The sequence below is a fragment of the Piliocolobus tephrosceles genome, chromosome 9 (assembly GCF_002776525.5).
Source record: "Piliocolobus tephrosceles isolate RC106 chromosome 9, ASM277652v3, whole genome shotgun sequence".
Lineage (NCBI taxonomy): Eukaryota > Metazoa > Chordata > Mammalia > Primates > Cercopithecidae > Piliocolobus > Piliocolobus tephrosceles.
Window position 1 is genome coordinate 67,091,322 of NC_045442.1, and position 20,060 is coordinate 67,111,381.

General features: G+C 46.7%; 2 protein-coding genes across 8 annotated transcripts in view; one reads left to right on the forward strand and one right to left on the reverse strand.

The window, feature by feature from the left end:
• The window catches only part of SGPL1 (sphingosine-1-phosphate lyase 1), a 79,833-nt gene extending 67,584 nt beyond the window's left edge, over positions 1–12,249 (forward strand). For all 6 annotated transcript variants that reach the window (XM_023205015.2, XM_023205013.2, XM_023205016.2 and 3 more), the window contains 7 exons: positions 528–633; positions 2,120–2,218; positions 2,908–3,057; positions 4,418–4,656; positions 6,453–6,599; positions 7,579–7,699; positions 8,231–12,249. In XM_023205015.2, the coding sequence (XP_023060783.1) occupies positions 528–633; positions 2,120–2,218; positions 2,908–3,057; positions 4,418–4,656; positions 6,453–6,599; positions 7,579–7,699; positions 8,231–8,371 (1,003 nt within the window). In that variant the 3' untranslated portion in view covers positions 8,372–12,249. The remainder of the gene's footprint in view (positions 1–527; positions 634–2,119; positions 2,219–2,907; positions 3,058–4,417; positions 4,657–6,452; positions 6,600–7,578; positions 7,700–8,230) is intronic.
• Positions 12,250–14,616: 2,367 nt separating this feature from the next.
• On the reverse strand, positions 14,617–19,637 carry PCBD1 (pterin-4 alpha-carbinolamine dehydratase 1). 2 transcript variants are annotated; one of them, XM_023205011.3, is made up of 4 exons: positions 19,387–19,637; positions 16,619–16,750; positions 15,971–16,051; positions 14,617–15,148 (listed from the first exon to the last, which is right to left on the reverse strand). In XM_023205011.3, the coding sequence occupies exons 1-4, from the start codon at positions 19,597–19,599 to the stop codon at positions 15,050–15,052; spliced, it is 525 nt and encodes a 174-aa protein (XP_023060779.2). In that variant the 5' UTR covers positions 19,600–19,637; the 3' UTR covers positions 14,617–15,049. The 2 variants fall into 2 exon arrangements, with proteins under 2 accessions (XP_023060779.2, XP_023060780.2); XM_023205012.3 differs by lacking the exon at positions 19,387–19,637 and adding an exon at positions 18,704–19,106.
• Between the last annotated feature and the right edge of the window lie 423 nt (positions 19,638–20,060).

Sequence of the window (20,060 nt, forward strand, 5' to 3'; positions counted from 1 at the left end):
ACTATTTGAAATACTATTTTCAAATGTGTAGGAGAAATGGGGATTTTAGTTTCTTCAGGTTTGTGGTCTTTCAGAGTTGGAAGGGGCCACTGAGCTGATGCTTGGCCGCTGTGTTCACATTTCTGCTTGAACATGCATTGTGCCGGGAAGCCTTCTTCTCATTCTCACTGAGGTGCCTGTCTTTGGTAGGCAACTGTTAGCCAGCTCTGCCTTGTGTTGCTCTCACCCAAAGTCTCTGTCCCCCAGCTTTCTGCCTGCCAGCCTTGCTTTATGCTTTGGATCCCTCACTGTGGGATCACTTCTGAGCCCTCTTCCTATTGCCAGAATGATTTCCTAAATAGGAGGGAAGTTTCTGCAGAAAATCAGTGGGCCTCTTTTTGGGTGTGCTTCAAAAGAAAGCAGTATGAACACTTTTTATTTGGGGGAAAATAATCAGAATTTACTCCTGGTAATTTAGATTAGCTGCTAATGATGTTTTCTATTATTTTGGCCTGAATTTCATTATTATTCTCTTCCCTGTCATCTAGTGTGGCTCCCCAAAGTGCCCATGCTGCATTTAACAAAGCAGCCAGTTATTTTGGGATGAAGATTGTGCGGGTCCCATTGACAAAGATGATGGAGGTGGATGTGCAGGTGAGTCCCTCTGGAGGGCCCACTGTCTGTGCTGGGCTCTGATGGCAGAAAGGTCCTCTTGTTGAGTAGCCGTTTACAGTCACACTCAGACAGGTCTGACTGCCTTTGATTGTGGCAGCTAGAATATGAAAAACCACTGATAGTGGTGACTGACTGTAGCTTCAGTCTTTTCTTTTTCTTCTTTTTTTTTTTTTTCGTTGAGACGGAGTCTCGCTCTGTCGCCCAGGCTGGAGTGCAGTGGCGCGATCTTGGCTCACTGCAAGCTCCGCCTCCCGGGTTCACACCATTCTCCTGCCTCAGCTTCCTGTGTAGCTGGGACTACAGGCGCCCGCCACCACGCCCAGCTAATTTTCTTTTTTTGTATTTTTAGTAGAGACAGGGTTTCACCGTGTTAGCCAGGATGGTCTCGATCTCCTGACCTCGTGATCCGCCTGTCTCGGCCTCCCAAAGTGCTGGAATTACAGACGTGAGCCACCGCTCCTGGCCTCAGTCTTTTCATAGGTTCATGAATTCTGAAAGGGAGGTGATCTAGTCACTAACTTGGGACTTAAGAGACACAGGTTTTGCTGTCAGCACCATCACTTTTCCTTTCTTTTCTCTTTTTTTAAAATGAACGTGGACTCAATTCCCTTAAGACTCTTACCATGGCCTGGGCATGGTGGCTCACATCTGTAATCCCAGTACTTTGGGAAGCTGAGGAGGGAGGATTACTTGAACCCTTGAGCCCAGGAGTTCGTGACCAGTCTGAGCAACATAGTGAGACCCCATCTCTACACAAAATTTTAAAAAGTAGCTGGATGTGGTGGTGTGCACCTGTAGTCCCAGCTGCTTGGGAGGCTGGGGTGGGAGGATCACTTGAGCCCCAGGGGTTTGAGGCTGCAGTGAGCTGTGTTCACACCACTGCACTCAAGCTTGGGTGACAGAGTGAGACCCTGTCTCAGAAAAGAAAAAAAAAAAAAGACTTTCACTGTGGTTTAGATTGGCTTGAACTAATACCATTGTCATTATAATAGTGATTATTTTTATGTCTCACATTTGTGTAGAGGAATTTTCTAGTTTCAGTGTTCTGTCAGAATCCCATTTGAGCTTTATGACATTCCAGAGAGGTTGATGAAGCTGTTACATTTTTGTAGTTCACAGATAACAGACTAACAGACTGAAGTAGTGTACTGAGGGTTTCACTGCTGATAGGTTGTGGACTGGGGTTCACATTTGGCTCTTTGGCCTCTTAGCTCAATATTGTTTTCGCCCCCACAGCGATTCTTTTCTTATTTTGTGCTCAGACTATTCTCCACATGGACTTACCCAGACTCGCCTGTGTCCTGTCACCATGGTGGGATGCAGTCTTCTCCCAGTTGGAGTGGTGAAGGAGGGGGTACTAGTGGAACTGGAACTCTAAGCTGGCAGCCCACATTGCTCTTGGCAGCAGAAGAGAAGAGTAATTGTGACATAGATTCTCATTTTCCTTTAAACTTTAAATCCCTAGGCAATGAGAAGAGCCATCTCCAGGAACACTGCCATGCTCGTCTGTTCTACCCCACAGTTTCCTCATGGTGTGATAGATCCTGTCCCTGAAGTGGCCAAGGTATATGAGAGAAATGGGCTGCTATGGCAGGCAAATGGATATTTTAAAACAAAGCCTAATGGGGCAGTACTTGGCAAATAGAAGTGATTTTTATTTTCATGTTCGACCACAGTAGTGATGAGTGGCTCTCATCAGCCCTAGGGGAAGCCCTGCAGCTCTGTTCGAAGCCTCTAAAAGTTGCTAGTCTCTGCTGTGGGGGAGGATAGTACAAGGCTGAGGCCTTTTAAACTGGATATTCTGAAATAGTATTGCCTTTTAGATTGAGATCTGGAAATAATCTGCATGTAGGAATGTGCCCACCAAAGGGTGATATTCCATAAGCTGCCCCTCAGCACCTCCCTCTCCCTCGCGCCTCATCTTGTAGTGACTGAACAGGACCTTTCCCTTGTGCCAGAGGCAGCCTAAATCAGAGCTCTACTCATTTCCTGCTTGATTTTGCAGGGAGTTTGAGGTCATGCATATTTAAATACAAAATAGATACCATATTTCAGATGAATTATTTTGAAGGGAAAATACATTTGAAAGATAAATTTTGTTGGGAATGTTAAAAATAGCCATTTTTTAAAAACATGGGAGGCATAATACAAAACAGCCTTGTGTTTATAGCCCATCTTTCCACCCATGTCTTGCAGTTTTTATCATAGGGCTATAAAGGAAATTCTCTTATGTTCTTTGTTTTTTGGAACAAGCTGGCTGTCAAATACAAAATACCCCTTCATGTTGACGCTTGTCTGGGAGGCTTCCTCATCGTCTTTATGGAGAAAGCAGGATACCCACTGGAGCACCCATTTGATTTCCGGGTGAAAGGTGTAACCAGCATTTCAGCTGACACCCATAAGGTGAGCTAAGGAGGAGATCAAGTGTTAGCAGCTGATTATTTTGACTATTATTGGTAAAATAAATTGGTAGCTTCCCCCCAAAGTGTAAAATTAACTATAGAATTCTCATCAGAGGCTTGTTTTAAACTCTCTCTTTGCCGTTACCAGATCAGCTGGTTCAGGTGATGGGGTATAGTGGTAGAGGTGACAAGCAGTAGTGAAAATGAAACTATTACCTTTATCTCAAATTGGCTAGGAGAATTTCTGTATCCGCTGACTGTGTGTAACTAGAGCATGCTAGTGTAGTGGCCCTTGTTTAAAAAGCTCCCTGAAGCCTTGAGCTGATTTGAGGTGGAGGGTAGAGGAGTGTGAGGGTTGGTAGTAGAGTTCCCATGCTGGTAGATAACATTAGAGCTGCTGTGCAACTGGGCTGAGCCTACATGACAAGCGAATGTTGATGTAAGAGTCCTTTGGGAAACGGGAAGAACCTGTGTGCTCAGGAACATTCAGTATTTGAGATGGCCATGCCTGCCACCCTTGGTGGACTGAGACAAAGTCTAGATCAGTAGATAACGCTATTGAATATACATCCAGATGTGGAAGAAGTATTAGCAGCCTCAGGAATGTGTACCTTGTTTTGATTGCATTTTCAGGGCTTGTTTTAAACTCAAGTGTATTAAAGACTTGTTTTTCAAAATCTGTGTGATCTGCAGCCGATTTTCGGTCAGCATCTGTTTTTTCCTTACCACCCAGATAGCGCCTGTGTCCTTTTCCCATAACCATCCGTTTCTGGATGGTTCAGGTAATGAAATTAGTTCCATGTTAGTTTTAGTAAGAGTTAATTAGGGGGTCAGGTGTTCTATAAGGAAACCAGTTACATAGTTCATTTTAAAGCTGGATTAAGTAGCTTTTAGATTCTGAGCACCATTATGTTCTTATAAGCATAATATTCTTAGTAATACTAAGCAAAAAAGATGGGAAGGGGGTCAGATGGTGATTTTAACTCGAAGTGTCAAATTCCATCCCTTCATGGCTTCCTCTGCAAACTTATTCTTGTTATCATCCTGACATACGGCCCCCAGAGAAATATTTTAAATAAGGTAAACCACATGCTGGGCAAGAGAGGGAGTAAACCGATTAACTGGGCACTGTTCTTCCCTGGGTCTCAGATTCCTCTTTCCTAACATAGAGAATTTAAACTCCATCTCTTAAGTTTCTACTACCCTTTAGCATTTTAAGTTTGAATCCTTAATGTGAGTGGGAAACATTACAGAGAAACTGAGAAATATATAGGATTTCCTTTGCATGATGAGAGTTCTAGGACAAGGTCTGCCAGACAGAACTATACTCTCACTTTTCTTGTCTGCTGCTTCGTCCACAGTATGGCTACGCCCCGAAAGGCTCATCATTGGTGTTGTATAGTGACAAGAAGTACAGGAACTATCAGTTCTTCGTTGATACAGATTGGCAGGGTGGCATCTATGCTTCCCCAACCATCGCAGGCTCACGGCCTGGTGGCATCAGTGCAGCCTGTTGGGCTGCCCTGATGCACTTCGGTGAGAACGGCTATGTTGAAGCTACCAAACAGATCATCAAAACTGCACGCTTCCTCAAGTCAGAGTATGTGTGGAAGACTGGGGTTCTGCCTTGTCTGTTGCTTTTTTTTTCCTAGTTGGCTCAAGGCACCTGCCTGGCTAAGTATCCATAGCCCTACCCCACCTGTTGTCTCCCACAAGACAGAGGGTTTAGGGCAGCAGCTAAGGAGTGTGGTGCTGGCCTGGGAGGATAAGCTCCCTTTCTCTGCCCTGACTTTTGGAGGGTCTTCAGAGACGGGGGCCTCATTTGTAGGTTGTCTCATCTCTATGAATGTCTTAACAACTGGCAGCTCTTCCCCTAAAGCAGCTCTTCCCCTAACCATTGTACAATTTAATGGTTAGAACAGTGATTCCCAAACTTGAGCATGCATCCTAATCACCTGAAGGGCTTGTTAAAACACAGATAGCTGGGCCCACCCCTAGAGTTTCTGATTCAGTAGAACTGGGATGGGGTCTAAAGATTTCCATTTCTGGAGATACTGATGCTGCTGCTCCAGGAATCATACTTGAAGAATCATTGGAAAAAGAAAATAATTAGAAATGGGTCAGAAGGAAAGAGGAAAGGAGGACAATGAAATCCTGGGTTAAGCCAAAGCCAGAACAGGCTCCATGCTTTGTCTCATGTATCTGTTAACATCCTATCTGCCCATCTCTCTATGTGTCAGTTGGATTGGGGAGGCTCTTTAAATATACTGAGGGGGAAGGAAAGCTGCCAGCAGGCATTTCTCATTTGAAAAAGGTCCTTGGCCAGGTGTGGTGACTCAGGCCTATAATCCCAGCACTTTGGGAGGCCAAGGCAAGAGGATCTCTTAAGCCCAGGAATTAAAGACTAACGCGAGCAACATAGTGAGACATTATCTCTACAGCAAATTTAAAAATTAGCCATGAGACCAGGTGCGGTGAGTCATGCCTGTAATCCCAGCACTTTGGGAGGCTGAGGCGGGGGGATCACCTGAGGTCCAGAGTTCGAGACCAGCCTGACCATCATGGAAAAACCCCATCTCTGCTAAAAATACAAAATCAGCCGGGCATGGTGGCGATGCCTGTAATCCCAGGAGGCTAAGGCAGGAGAATTGCTTGAACCTGGGAGGCGGAGGTTGCAGTGAGTCGAGATGGCGCCATTGCACTCCAGCCTGGGCAACAAGAATTAAACTCCATCTCAAAAATAAATAAAAATAAAAATTAGCCACATGTGGTGGTGTGCACCTTTGGTCCCAGCTACTCAGGAGGTTAAGGCAAGAGGACTGCTTGAAGCCCAGCAATTTGAGGTTACAGTTAGCTATGATCACACCACTGCACTCCAGACTGGGTGACAGAGCAAGACCCTGTCTCAAATAAGCAAATAAATAAAAATTATATATATATAAAAGGTCCTCCTATAGCTCTGATAGGGCCATTGTTAAGACCTGCTATGCTGTTTCTTGCTTTAGGGATTACATATGACTTTTTAGAACTGTGGAGATGAGCAGATTATTTTTCCAGAAATTTTTTTTAGTACATCTTTTGTGTCTCAGAAACATCTAGGGGAATATAATTGGTAGTTGGGTAGACAGGTTTGAAGTCAATGAATCTGAGTCATTAGATCTAGATGGGGTTTGGGCCTTGGAATATTTTTATTGTTTCATCTATGATTCTGATCTCAGTAAGAACCAGTGATCCCAGTGTAGCCTTCTTCTTTTTGAAGATGAGAAGACTAAAGCCCGAAGGGTTAGATTGCATTCATTATAAGGAAGACTTTGAATGATTAAAGAGATAGTGACCAGAGGACTGTATGTGACTGAGTTTACTTTTTCTTCCTTCCTTTACTTATTTTTTTTTAAGACTGGAAAATATCAAAGGCATCTTTGTTTTTGGGAATCCCCAATTGTCAGTCATTGCTCTGGGATCCCGTGATTTTGACATCTACCGACTATCAAACCTGATGACTGCGAAGGGGTGGAACTTGAACCAGTTGCAGTTCCCACCCAGGTAAGCTTGAAGAAGCCTCTTTCCCTTATTTTGCTCCATGACTTTGGAAGAACTTGGGTACGATAACCTGAAGTATAGAGTTTGACTGCTAGAGGCTAGCACTTTAGTAGCAACTGTAATATCTAAAGGATTTCCCTCTTATCACCTGGAATTATTAGATACAAAGAACAAGACCATTAGCTTTAAACTCTGGCAGAATTAGATGACAACCTCCCTAGACCAGTGGTTGGTCATGAGGTTTTTCTCCCGCTCTCTAGCCTCTCTACTCTCCAATCCATCTTGTACACAGCCATTATAAAATACTTGTTGCCTGGCTAATATTTAGTTCAGGACCTTCCCAAGGGGTCTCTGATCATTCAGACCTGCTACTGCCTTCTTTAGTAGACTTTTCTAACCTAATCTTCCTTGACACCTTTGCGTAAATGCACCACTCCAACTGAGTATAGGTCTGTTTATGTCCTCTGTGTACAACTTAGCCTTCCACACATTGGTGCATTGCCAGTCCCATCTGGACTGTCTTTTTCCCTCTTCACAATTCCACTAAACCCCACTAAATTCCTCCAGGGTGAGGTAGAATTTCTTCTGTGCTCTGAAGTCCTTTAAGACCCCAGCCATGTGACCCTGTCCCCATGAGAGCACATGGGGGCTGATTATCTAAGATAAAAGTGTTCATTGACGGCGACGTGGTTGAAGCAGTGGTGGTGGAATTTGTGAGGGGATGGGTGGGACAAAGCAGCCAACCCTGTTCATCCTCTTAGCTTGGTTCTCAGTCACGCTTAGAAGCTCTGAGGCCAGCCCATGTCTGACACCCCAAGCATCAGACAGCCCAGATTCCCGGGACTGGGAACAACTTGGATGACTATACTTGTCAGAAATAATGTGAAAGGGCAACTAGGACATTCCCGTATATGGGGCTGTATTATTTTAGAATCTTTTTTCTTTCTTCAAGGTTCATCTCTTTCTGTCTCTTCTTTCCTAGTATTCATTTCTGCATTACATTACTACACGCCCGGAAACGAGTAGCTATACAATTCCTAAAGGACATTCGAGAATCTGTCACTCAAATCATGAAGAATCCTAAAGCGAAGACCACAGGAATGGTAGGGACACTTGGAGTTTTTCTTCTTCTCTTGGAAATTTAGGTGTTGGTGGAGAGTTTGAAAGAATTAAATGACTTGCAGTCTGTTCCTGGCTCTGCCCCTTTGCCACAGACATCTTTTATTTGTTAATTGGAGCTGATCTCTGCATCACCCACCCCTTAGGGTTGCTGAAGTCTCAAATGAGCTACACTATAAAGCATCTTGTAAGTTAGAGACTTCTATATAAAAGCAGCTGGTGGTAGTGTCCATTTGAAAAGAAAATTTTGACACAGGGAAGATAGTAAACATGTTTTCTCTGGAATTTTCTTAGGCTAGTCCCTTTATGTAAAAGGACCGACTGGAAAGTCCCTGTGAAAAATTGACTACGCCACCTACTTTTCTGATAGAATGATGGGATGCCTAAGGTGGAAATGGGGTGAGGCAGCGCACATGTGACGCTAGGCTTCAGGGAGAAGGGGCTCATTGCTGCAGTTTTATTCTTGCTCCTGGACCCGGCCTCACTAATAAATGTCTCTTTGTTTGGATTTGTAGGGTGCCATTTATGGCATGGCCCAGACAACTGTTGACAGGAATATGGTTGCAGAATTGTCCTCGGTCTTCTTGGACAGCTTGTACAGCACGGACACTGTCACCCAGGGCAGCCAGATGAATGGTTCTCCAAAACCCCACTGAGCTTGGACGCTTTCTAGTCTCAAGGGGCTTCCAGCCTTCAGAAGGTTCTTGGGTATGAAACAGGCCGTGCACAACTTTGACATCTGGTCTCGCTCCATAGAGCACAACTCAAGATACGCCATGAGACAGCTTGAGCCTTAGGATTCTTGTTCTTCCTCTTGTCTTCCTTTTATGGTTTTTAATTTGAAGACCCCAGAGAATTCCATTACATAATGATTTTGCCCTTGTTAGAAACGTTACCCTAGGAATTGTTTTAACTATTTCCTTTTCTAAACTCTACCTTTCAGCTTCACTTAAACATTATGTGGTAGCTCTGACCTGTCCTGATTCTTTAGAGAAGCTGGGGTACAGTTTATGAGATTCTAGATATTCTTTGTTATCTCAGGCAGGAGGCATTTACGTAACAGATGTTTCCCCAGCTGGGTGTGAGGTGTACTTTAAGCAGGAGGCTTTATCAGCTCTCTCTCTCTTTTTTTTTTTTTTTTTTTTTTTTGATAAGAGTTTTGCTCTTTTGCCCAGGCTGGAGTGCAGTGGCACGATCTCAGCTCACTACAACCTCCACCCACTGGATTCAAGTGATTCTTCTGCCTCAGCCTCCCAAGTAGCTGGGATTACAGGTGACCGCCACCATGCCCGGCTAATTTTTCTATTTTTTTTTTTTAGTAGAGACAGGATTTCGCCACGTTGGCCAGGCTGGTCTTGAACTCCTGACCTCGGGTGATCTCCCCGCCTCAGCCTCCCAAAGTGCTGGGATTACAGGTGTGAGCCACCGTGCCTGGCCCTCTCTTTCTTAAGAGTAGGTTCATTGTCTCTCTTAGAATCACTTCTATTGCAACTCATTTCTTTTTCCAGGACACAGATCGACCAAGCTGCTGTTCCCTATTCTGCAGGACAGGATTATTCTAACATAACCTGCTTCATCCACCCAGGCAGGGTTTGGGGTGGTCTCTTCTGTGCCTGCAGTCCCCATTTGACACTTGGTTGCCACCATCTTTGGAGATTATTGTTTGGAATGATGCTCCCGTTGGCTTGTTCTTGTTACCATGGACTAGGAAGAAAACATGGTTTCCAAATAATGGAGGAGCTTTTGGCCATGGTGCTGCCTTCCTGAACTGGCAGTGGTCAGAACACATCCGAACCCTGTCCTGGGCTGGTGATGAGCAGACACCAGGCCTTTTTCTATGCTTTTCTGAATATCAGAGTAGGATGAACACCCAGATTCAAATATGTCACCAAAGTTGGTGGTGATCCTTCCCTGCACCCTTAAGCCATTATGTAATGAAAATATGTTTGCTTGAAGGAACAGCTCAAAGCACCTTCACAAGTTGCCTTGACTTACCCTAGGTGGGTGTGAAAGAGCACCCATAGCAAGGAAGATTTTCTCTAGTAGTGTGTTCTTCTGCCTCTTCCCCCTTGATTCAGCTTTCAGAGGTACTATGGCAGTTTTGCCTCAGTTGCTGGACAGTTCTCAGCCTTGGCTAAAAGGGAGCAGTACAGGGAGAGAAACAGGATAGGAAAGCAGAATGGCGAGCAGCCTATGGCCCAGGGTCTGTAATCCCTTCCCAAGACTCGCTGCTCAGGGCGGTGCAGGGACAGGACCAAACCCTGCGCCCACTTCCTGCCCTCTTTCCCCTGTAGGGAACTCTCCTCTAGGCTGAGCCATTGTCTTGCTCTAATAACATCATATCATGTGCCTTTCTCCACAGCAGTGAGCAGTGATCTACTCCTGGCCCAGGCCCTAGGGGAAATGGATCAGTCTTTGAGGTTTCTATTTGGGGAGGGCAGTACTTAAGACGAGTCAGGAGACACTTTCCTCTGTTCCCTTCCCCATCTCAGGGACTCGTGAATATTCAGCCTCTCCAAGCTGGTATCTTCTAGTTTCCTCCCCTGGGAATGCTGGCTGGGAGAGCCATGACTACCAGACTTTTCCTCAGGCTCCTTGGCATGTTAGTCTGAAGCGTTCTTGAGCACTGTACTACTAACCCAACAACTGTGACTAGCTGGTCATGCCATTCAGGGCTGGTGTGGCATTCGTGTGTGTGTGTGTGTGTGTGTGTGTGTGTGTGTGTGTTTCCTGTGTGTGTGTGTGTGTGTGTGTGTGTGTGTGTTTCCTGTTTGCCCCGCAGTGTGTTGTGGAATGCAAGAGTGGGTAGTGTGTGTGTGTCTGTGTGTGTGTGTGTGTGTGTCAAAGGGAGAGCTGGCAGGCGCCTCTTTGAGAGTAGCTGTGGTCAGAGCTGTGTGGTCAGTGCATTATGTTGGATGAGGTCCAGGAACCCAGAGCCACCCAGCAGACACCACTGTGGCTTGCCAGCTGCCAAGATGGAGAAGCATGTGCCCCCATAGAGTGTCTCCCCAGGACCAGACCCTGAGCCACTCGCTTCCTCTGTGCTGTGACAACATTGGTGCCAGGGGAGATGGTGTTTTTCAAAGGGACCTACTGTAGCCACTTTAATTTACAATTAAGAGCCTTAGTTTGACTTAAGACTTTTGTAGGCTTTTCATTTTGTATTTTTGTGTATGTGTGCATATAGCAGCTACTCTGTCAGAGGTGGGTAGAGAGTCTTAATAGTATCATGTCGTATGCAGATGTCACGTCGGCCTCTGCAAAATCTGTACTGTCTTGTTTCTGCATCAGACTTAAGTAGTCATGTGAATACACTGCTGAGTCACTTTTAATATTACGAGTTTTATACTTGGAAAATGGTACTTGCTTCTTTTAAATCTCTGTCTTCTCTAACCTCCCCCTTACCATTTCAATGCTCCTTTCCTAATTTCAGCAATAATTTCAAAAAGCAATTAAATAGTTAAATGACCCCAATTGTAATTACTGTGGATGGTTGCATTCATTTGATTACTTGGGCGCACACGAGATCACAAATGGGGCAGTGGCCATGCTTGAATGGGCTCCTGGTGAGAGATTGCCCCCTGGTGGTGAAATGGTCGTGTGTGCCCACTGATACCACGACCAATGAAAGAGACAGTTAAGCAGCAATCCGTCTCATTTCCAGGCATTTTAATAGGTTGCTGATTGGTCCCTGTACCGGGAGTGGTAGTCGTACCTATTTCAGAGAGGTCTGAAATTCACGCTCTTAGTTTGCCAGGGACAGGCCCTATCTTACATTTTTTTCCATCTTCATCATCCACTTATGCTTACAGTTTGCTGCTTACAATAACTTAATGATGGATTGAGCTGTCTGGGTCGTCTCTAGCCATCTGGGCAATGTGGTTCTGTCTAACCAAAGGGCACTGGCCTCAAGCCCTGCATTTGGTTTAGGGGCTGACAGAGCTCTTCAGATAATCTTCACACACATGTAACTGCTGGACATCTTATTCTATTATGAATAAGAAATGAGAAGTTTTTCAAAGGGTTAGTCAGGATCTGAAGGCTGTCATTCAGATAACCCAGCTTTTCCTTTTGACTTTTAGCCCATTCAGACTTTGCCAGAATTAAGCCAAGGACTGCTTTTTTGCTACCGTTTTCTGCCAAATGGCCTAGTTCCTAAGTACCTGGAAACCAGAGAGAAAGAGGATCCAGGATATGCTTGGATGAGGAGGCCTGGCTCATCTAGGAAGTCATGTCTGGGGTGCTTATTGCTGTTCCATACAGCTGTACGTAAGCCCCTTGGCCTTCTCTGTAGGTTCTTGGCAGCAATGAGCAGCTTTCAGCCAGTGACACAAGTAATTACTGAGTCCTAATTTGATAGCCACCAACTATACCTGGGTAGGCAAAGTCAGATTTTTGAGAACCTTTTCTTGAAGTTTTAATTGCCTTATTTTCTTTTATGCTTTCCTCTGTCTTATAATCTCTTCTCTTCTTAATACCCTTGCCTATAATTTCAATTATTTGGATTAACTTTAGAATAAACCTATTTATTTCTTTAAAAAAAAAAAAAGTGTTACCTGTGTCTTTGTCTCACATAAATGTGCTTCATACAGCTGTAGTGCTGCCAAGGTTGGCTTTATTTTTTGGAGACGAGGTTTTGCTGTCACCCAGGCTAGAGGGCAGTGGCATGATCATCACTCACTATAGCCTTGACCTCCTAGGCATAAGTGATCCTCCCACCTCAGCCTCCCGAGTAGCTGGGACCACAGGTGTGCCACCATGCCTGGCTAATTTTTCTGTATATTTGGTAGAGACAGTGTCTCTATGTTGCCCAGCCTAGTCTCTAACTCCTGGGCTCAAATGATCCTCCCTCCTTGGCCTCCCAAAGTGTTGGAAGTACAGGCATGAGCTGTCCCTGCACTGGGCAAACATTTTTCAACCCTTGACTCATGAAAATAAGCAGAGGCAGGAATGTAATGTAACAGTATAGTCCATACCTCGGCATCTGGCATCTGTCCTCCGATCCGCCAGTCATCAAATCAAAGCACACTTGGAAAAATTTAAGTCAGAAGTGGAACAGATGGGAGACCACTGTCTGAATCTTGTTTGCCATCAACATAGGTATTGATAATCCTTTACTAGCGTATATGCTAGGAACGGGGTGCTACGAATCCCTCTTATGAACAAGAACATTACGCTTATTTCTCAACCTCCAGCCTCTGCCCCTTTCCTGGCCTTTGCTGGGGGACCAACTCATCTAGGTTGAGTTGTGACATTGCTAGATTCCTGCTCCAAGGGACCCTGGCATTTACAAGTCAGCTTAGTACTTGGGTTAGGAGACACGGGTGAGAACTATTAGGAAGAAGGCTTCTCAGTCTCTCTGCATAATGACATATGTGAGGTGAAATTTGTGTAGCCTGCACGTGGGGGTAGAGATGAGGCTGCTCTCAGTGCCCCCTTCTTCATGACACAGCGTGGGAATATTCTGTCCCAGAGAGTTCCTGGCTGGGGAACTGACTTTGCAAATCATCTCTTTAACTGCTCCAGTGATAAATAGCCTGCCAGCTCTAAGCTGCCTATGTCTTCTCTCTTATGGAGTAAAACCAGGCAAGCCCTAAGAACTTTGCTAAGATTTTAAGAAATCTGAAGAGACCATCAGGATTTGAGATCTCCCGTATCTGATATGATAGGCCTGTGTATTAGGATTCTCCAGAGAAACAGAACCAATACACAAAGGGAGAGATTTCTTATAAGGCATTGGCTCATGTGATTATGGAGGCTGACAAGTCCCGAGGTCTGCGGTTGGCAAGCTGGAGAACCAGGAAAGCAGACGGTATTGTTACAGACCGGAGGCTTGCAGCCTTCAGACCCAAGGAGAGTGGATGTTTCAGTTTAAGTCCGAAAGCAGGAAAGGACCAATGTCCCACCTCAAGGCAGTCAGGCAGGAGCACTTCCCTCTTATTTGGAAGAGGGTCAGCCCTTTTTAGCCCTTTTATTCTATACAAGCCTTTGGCTGGTTGAATGAGGCCACCCATGTTAGGGAAGGCAGTCGGCTTTACTCAGTGTACTGAGTCAAATGTTATCCTCAAAACAAACAAACAAACAAACAAAAACCAAATGTTATCCTCATTCAGAAACACCCTCACAGACACACCCAGAATGCTTGACCAAATGCCTGGGTACCCCATGGCCCAATCAAGCTGACATGTAAAATTAGCCATGACAGCCAGGAAGAAAACACAGGTTGAGTATCCCTTATCTGAAAGGTGTGAGACCAGAAGTGTTTCAGATTTTGGATTTTGGAATATTTGCATTATACTGATAAGTTGAGCATCTCTAATCTGAAAATCAGAAACCTAAAATGATCCAATGAGCATTTCCTTTGGGCATCATGTTGGCATTCAAAAAGTTTCAGATTTTGGATTTCTAATTTTCAAATGAGGAATGTTCAACCTGTAATATGGCCCCAGACTACCTTTCTAGACATAGGTTCCACAATGCATATAATACCTGTGCCCTTACACACCCTTATCTGTGTTCATGGTGTTTTCTCAGCCATCTCTGCCTCTCAAGAATCCTACTCAGATCTTCAAGGCATAACTTAAAGCCTCCAGATTTGCCCTTTTCACCATTAATCACTTGTGTTCCCCTTAGCTCATTTCTTATCCTGCCATCTAGCATTAATTCACCCTAGTAATAGTTAATTAGTACTAGTTAATTGGTAATAGTTAATTGTGTTCCTGTGTGATGATAATCAAATGATATCCCCTAGATGATAATGAATCTGAAGGCAAGGTGGTCTGGTCACTCTATTTTCCCAGCACCTTGAACAGTGCCTAGCACAGAGGAAGTGCTTTCATTTAAATGCCTATTGACTCCAATTTGGATTGACCTGTGGAAAATACGTTTCTAGAGTCTGAGACCAAGTGATGTAATAGTTTTATTTGAGACATAAAAGCACATGTGTTTCTGTTACATAGTGTGGGGTTCAGGGTCCTGGTTTCTAAGACAAGACTTTATTTCACCCTGTATCACAGCTTCCTGGGAAAAGAATTAGGGAGATACAGCCTGGCAAGAAAATCATTGTTGCTGGGGAGTTGAAAAGAAAGGGGAGAGCTTATTCAAATTAGTGTAACAGAGCCCCCAGGACGAAGAGAGTGGTGCAGGGAAAAGGTCTAAATTCCTGGTGTTGGTGGGGACGCTGGCACATCCCACAGCAAGGACTCACCCCTCAATGGAGGCAGCTGGGTCTTGGGAGGGGAGGAGGGGGAGGCCGAGGGCTCCTCAGCTCCCTCCCTAGATTCTCAGTTCAGTCACCCCTTCCCCCTGAAGAATTCAAAGAGGAAGGGCAGGGTCTACGTCATGGACACTGCTACTTGTTCGATGAAGCTGGCCAGGTTTATGTCCCGTTCTGAAAGGCCAGCACACTCATGGGTGCTCAGCGTGATGTGAACCTGAAATGAAACCAGAAATTCTGCTTCTGCTGACTTTACTTAAGAACAGGAGGGAGTCACCAGCTGCTGGGCTCAGCCCCGCTAGGAGCTCCAGAATAGCAGCTGGCCACTACAGTCTCTCCTGGGGACTCCTTCCTGACATGTCTGTAACAACGTCTTCTACATCTCCCCTTTGCTGTCTTTCAAAAATAATCGTGACTTCAGCTATAGAATAAAAACTTAACATCCAACTATCAAGAGCAACCTAAAAGCTAAAGACAAAACCAAAAACCAATGCCAGCTCCTGAACACTATACATTCACAGATGGCCTCTTCCAGCCTTACTGTTTTTATAAACAGAGACTGCAGAGCTTTTGGCACATGGTAGACATTTAATGGCTGTTTCCATTCATTAAGCAAATAATTTGATAGGTTAGCTATGTGTGTGTATTCTTAGTTCAAGTTTATTACTTTTTCATTCTTCCATACCTCCAGCAAGATTAAAGCCATTTAGAACTATGAACACTGAATAAGTATGCCTGATTCCCACAGCTTTTCCTTTCTTGGGTTTTGCCTTCTTAATGTCTACTTAATGTCTACTTTAACCACAACTATCTCATGCATCTTTTAATTTGCATTTCTTTATAGTAGACTGATTTTTTTTCCAGGGGTATTTTTGTTGATTCTAGGCATGTGCAATCTCAGTGAGATTGGAAATGAGATGAGTGGATGACCTATGGGTCAGGAAGCTGCACTGTTAAGTCCAAAAGCCTTCAGAATGTGTCAGAGTTTGCAGTATTTGGATGGGGGCAGAGCACAACAGAGGCACACAGCATCACTCACCTTATTGTACACGTTAAACCATTCAGGATGGTGGTCCAGTTTCTCAGCCTGCAGGGCCACTCTTGTCATGAACCCAAAGGCCTATTTAAGTGGAGTGAGAGCCAGGTTAGTGTTTTAAGAGAAAGGACTTCTGGACATCACCAATTCAAGGCCTAGACAAAGGAGGATGAGTTAACTTCCCCCCAAGAGACTCCTTTATCTTTAATCATATCCCCCTTGACATTCTGTCACTGGTCTCGGGCTTGAGTTAGAGATTGTCCCTGCAGTAGGAAGAAAGTCTTGCTATTTAGGACGCCAACGAGGTAGAAACACCACAACAGGCTTTTGGTCTGGCCAGTCTTGGCTGTCGGTTCAAATGTCTTCAGCTGTGCATGTTTTCTACTTAAACTATCTCCTCAGAGGACTGCTGCTACAGGTTCCAGGAAGGCAGAGCCCAAGACACATCCTCCTACTCTCCAGTCCCCAAACATGATACTTTCTGAGTTAGGCAGGAAAACAAATATCCCCCCGGCACAGATATCCAAATAACTGGATGAGTGTGGGGTCTCAGAGTCTTGGCTAATGAGACGTGAAGGAAGAGAACATGCTTTGTAAGGTGACCCCATCAGCCCCAGTCTCAGAAAACTCTGTCCCGCCCTGGTGCCATACCCTGTTGAAGTCTTTGAAATGAAACTGCTTGAAGATGGCATCGCGGCCTTCCAGCTCATTCCACCCCACGGCCCTCAGGTTTGGCAGCAGCTGGTCCCTCTCCTCAGCACTCAGCCTGTGTGCTTTGCCAGCCTAGAAGAGGGGAAAAAACAGAGGCCCAAGAGCATTTCTTTTTATAGGTCAAAACAGAGGGGCTCCAGCCTTTAGGGGAACTTAGCCAGCCTCCACTGGCTGCTTTGGATGTGGGTGACCAAGGGCAGCAGGTCTTTCAGCAATAAGCTGGAAGCCCTCAAGGATGGCACTCTGCCCAGGAGGTGGGGTCCAGGCTTGTCCGCTGATAGGCTCTCAGGTCTTGGGTTTTACACTCCACACAGAGAAAGGAAATCCCAAAAGCAATGCAATTCATATGACGGGGACAGAGATGCACTCTTCCCCCACCCTGCCCTCAAAGCCTTACAGACCTTCCCTCTATGAGATCTATCACATCAGTGAGGGCATAAAAGCACAATAAATCCCAGATGCAAATATATTACTCCACAACCTCTGAGGAAGAGTACCATGACTGTCCCCCCTTCCTTTTCCTATTATGTACTTCATCATATGCACCCCACGTCCCTACGGTAACTTTCATGAGTATTGAAGAGGAAACAGGCCTAGAGAGGGGAAACCACTTGTCTGCTGTTCTTTCCTGCCCACCCCTAGCCAGTAATGGCGCAGTGTTGTCTGTGTGTCAGCATCCCTGGGGCTGGACAAAGGAGCTGCATTTAAAATAAATGTCCAGCCCATTCTTAGTCACACTGTAGCTGACCATGTTGGCACTACCTCTAGTAGGTCCTCAGTTATGCTCCCAGGCAGCCTCTGGTCCTAAGCCGCCAGGGCTAGGTTCTCTGGTTTTCCATCTCTTTTCTGGCTGGTTGGGAAGCTCAGGCCACAGAACTCAGTCCCCAAAGTGGAAGGAACTTGGCCAAAGGCAGCTGGCAAACCTAGTGCCCCGTCCTATTTACCTAATGTGCAAAGTGCCCTCAACGCAGCCCAGATTGGCACAATTCAGGCCATGAGTGGAACCTCAGAGAATTCAAGGAAGCAAGGGTCAGTTTCATCCTAGGAGGATCCAGGTCTAGGAGCTTAACGGATCCCAGAACCTAGGCTTCTAGAGTAGCACCACCCCAGGGCAGAAATAGAGTGCTGAATTGAAAAGAAATACTTAGGGGTGGGGAGGGAATGTGAGGGAGGTTAATTTAGCTTTTATGAGGCAGCCTGCAGACTGGACACCATGTGTTGATTGGCAGGAGGTTTGAGCCCCGCTTTCACCATTTACCAGCCAGGTGGCTGTACCTCTCTTGGCAGAACCTCTACCTCCACAGATCATCATGAGGTGCCAATGGGACACTTTAGGAAACTCCACTGCTATAAAGTAAATGTCATCTGCATTACAAAAAAATACCTCCTAAGGCAAGTAGGCTTGTGATGGGCCTGGTAGCATTTGCGGTAGCTGAAGCATCGCAGTGCTTTCCTAAGTCCGTCTTCTTTCCCTCCTGTTTCCCTCCTGAAAACGTGAGCTCTCTCTGGACTGAGGGAGCTTGGCCCCTCTCCTCTCCTTGGCTCTAGATGGCTACAGGGATTGAATGGCAGCAGCGATTTGTATCATCTGCCCAGTAGGGAGGTCTCTACTCCAGAGCTGGCCCTCTCCCCGTGGCTGACAGCCTGGTCCGTGTATCCAGACAACCAGAAGTCGGCCAAAGCATCAGAGCCCACTGTTTACTTCCTTGGCTCTTAAAGGGGTGGGTGAGTCCAGGTGAGCTCTTACGAGGCTTCCCTTTCTCGGTAGAGCCTTCTGGAACCCCCAAGTCGCACAGCCTGGGGCTGAACAGACAAACCTTCCAGGTGCCGGCTCTGGAGAGGGGGACGGTGCCCTGTTTGCTTAGTAAATCCCCGCCAGGTCTTGCCTCCTCTGGCGAGGTGTGGGGAGCGGTTGCCGATTTCCCAAGCCTGCATCTCTGGGGGCCTCAGCGCCCCTCACAAACAGCCCCACTCATCCTCCCTCCCCCAAGTTCCTCTCCCATCAAAAGGCCCTCCCAGTCTTGCCTGCTCCGAAGGCCTGTGGGCCAGAAATAGTCTGATGAAGCTCCCGAGCTTACAGCAGAGCAAGGAGCCCGCCCCCGCCCCGGGGGTGGGTGGGGGAAGCTCGCCCGGGAGGAGGGCTGCTCCTGCGCCACCAAGTCCCCGTGGCCGGGCAAGGGCCTCAAACCGGCGCGGGGGCTGGCTCTGGAGCCCGGGACAGCACATGGGCTCAGAGCGTGAGTCCCAGGCCGACAGATCCTGTATCCAGAGTGCGAGCGGGAAGGGGCAGCGGACAGGCACGCAAAGGAGCGCGCAAACTCAGCCTGCCTCTCGCTCCCACCCCAGTATAAAGCCGAATCGGGCCACTAAGGGGACGAGATCTGCGGACTCTCCCACGACGGTCCTCCCCGGCCCCGTAAGGTCGTAGGCCCCGCCTCCGGCAGGGTCCCGGAACAAGCACTGGCCTGGGTCAGGGCAGGCCTGGCCTCCCAACTGGCTGGGACCGGGACCCGCCATGCCCCTCTCAGGGCCTCAGCTTCCCCTCCCCGCCGCCGGCGACAGGGACCCGGGCAGAGACCCCACTCTCGGACCCCGGCGGCTCCGCAAGGGGCTCGAAAAGACCCTCCCCCGCCCCGTCCCGCTCCCACCTCGCCCGCTGCTGCCCCGGCCCCGCTGCCCCGATCGCGACGGCGCACCCCTGGACTCACCATGGCGCGGGCGGCAGCAGGTGGCCGGCGGAGAGGGCAGGCGGCGGCCGGGCGCGCAGGCGGCCGTCCCGGGGCGGGGCCGCGCTCGGGCCGCCCTCTGGTAATGATTAACGTTCCCAGCCAGGGACGCGCTCGGCCTGCTTCCTTCCAGTACTTTCCTCGCTGCTCAGAGCCAGTCCTCCGAGCTTGTTTCAGGGAGCTAGGGTGAAGCATAAGGGCTCCAAATGCCCGCTTCAGGGTTGGAATCCCACCCCGCCGCTTACAGCTCGGTGGCCCTGGGTGCCAGAATACCTATTTATTTCTTTATAAAAATCTTTTATTTGGATAGAATTGACATGCAATAAGTTGCACATATTCAACGTGTACAATTTGATAAATTGTAGTGTTTCCCTCGTCAGACCATCACTGAGATCAAGATTATGAACATATCATCACCCCTGCAAGTTTTCCCATGTCCTTTGGTAATCCCTTCCTCTCGAAACCCCCTGCCCAGGCAAGCACTGATGTACTTTAGGTCACTATAAATTAGTTTGCACTTTCTAGAATTTTATGTAAATGGACCATACAGTATATACCCAGGATAACTGTTTTGGGGTTCCGCCATGTTGTTGCCTCTATCAATGGTTTCTTTCTTTTATGGCCAAGTAAAATTTATTTTATAGTATTGCATTGTA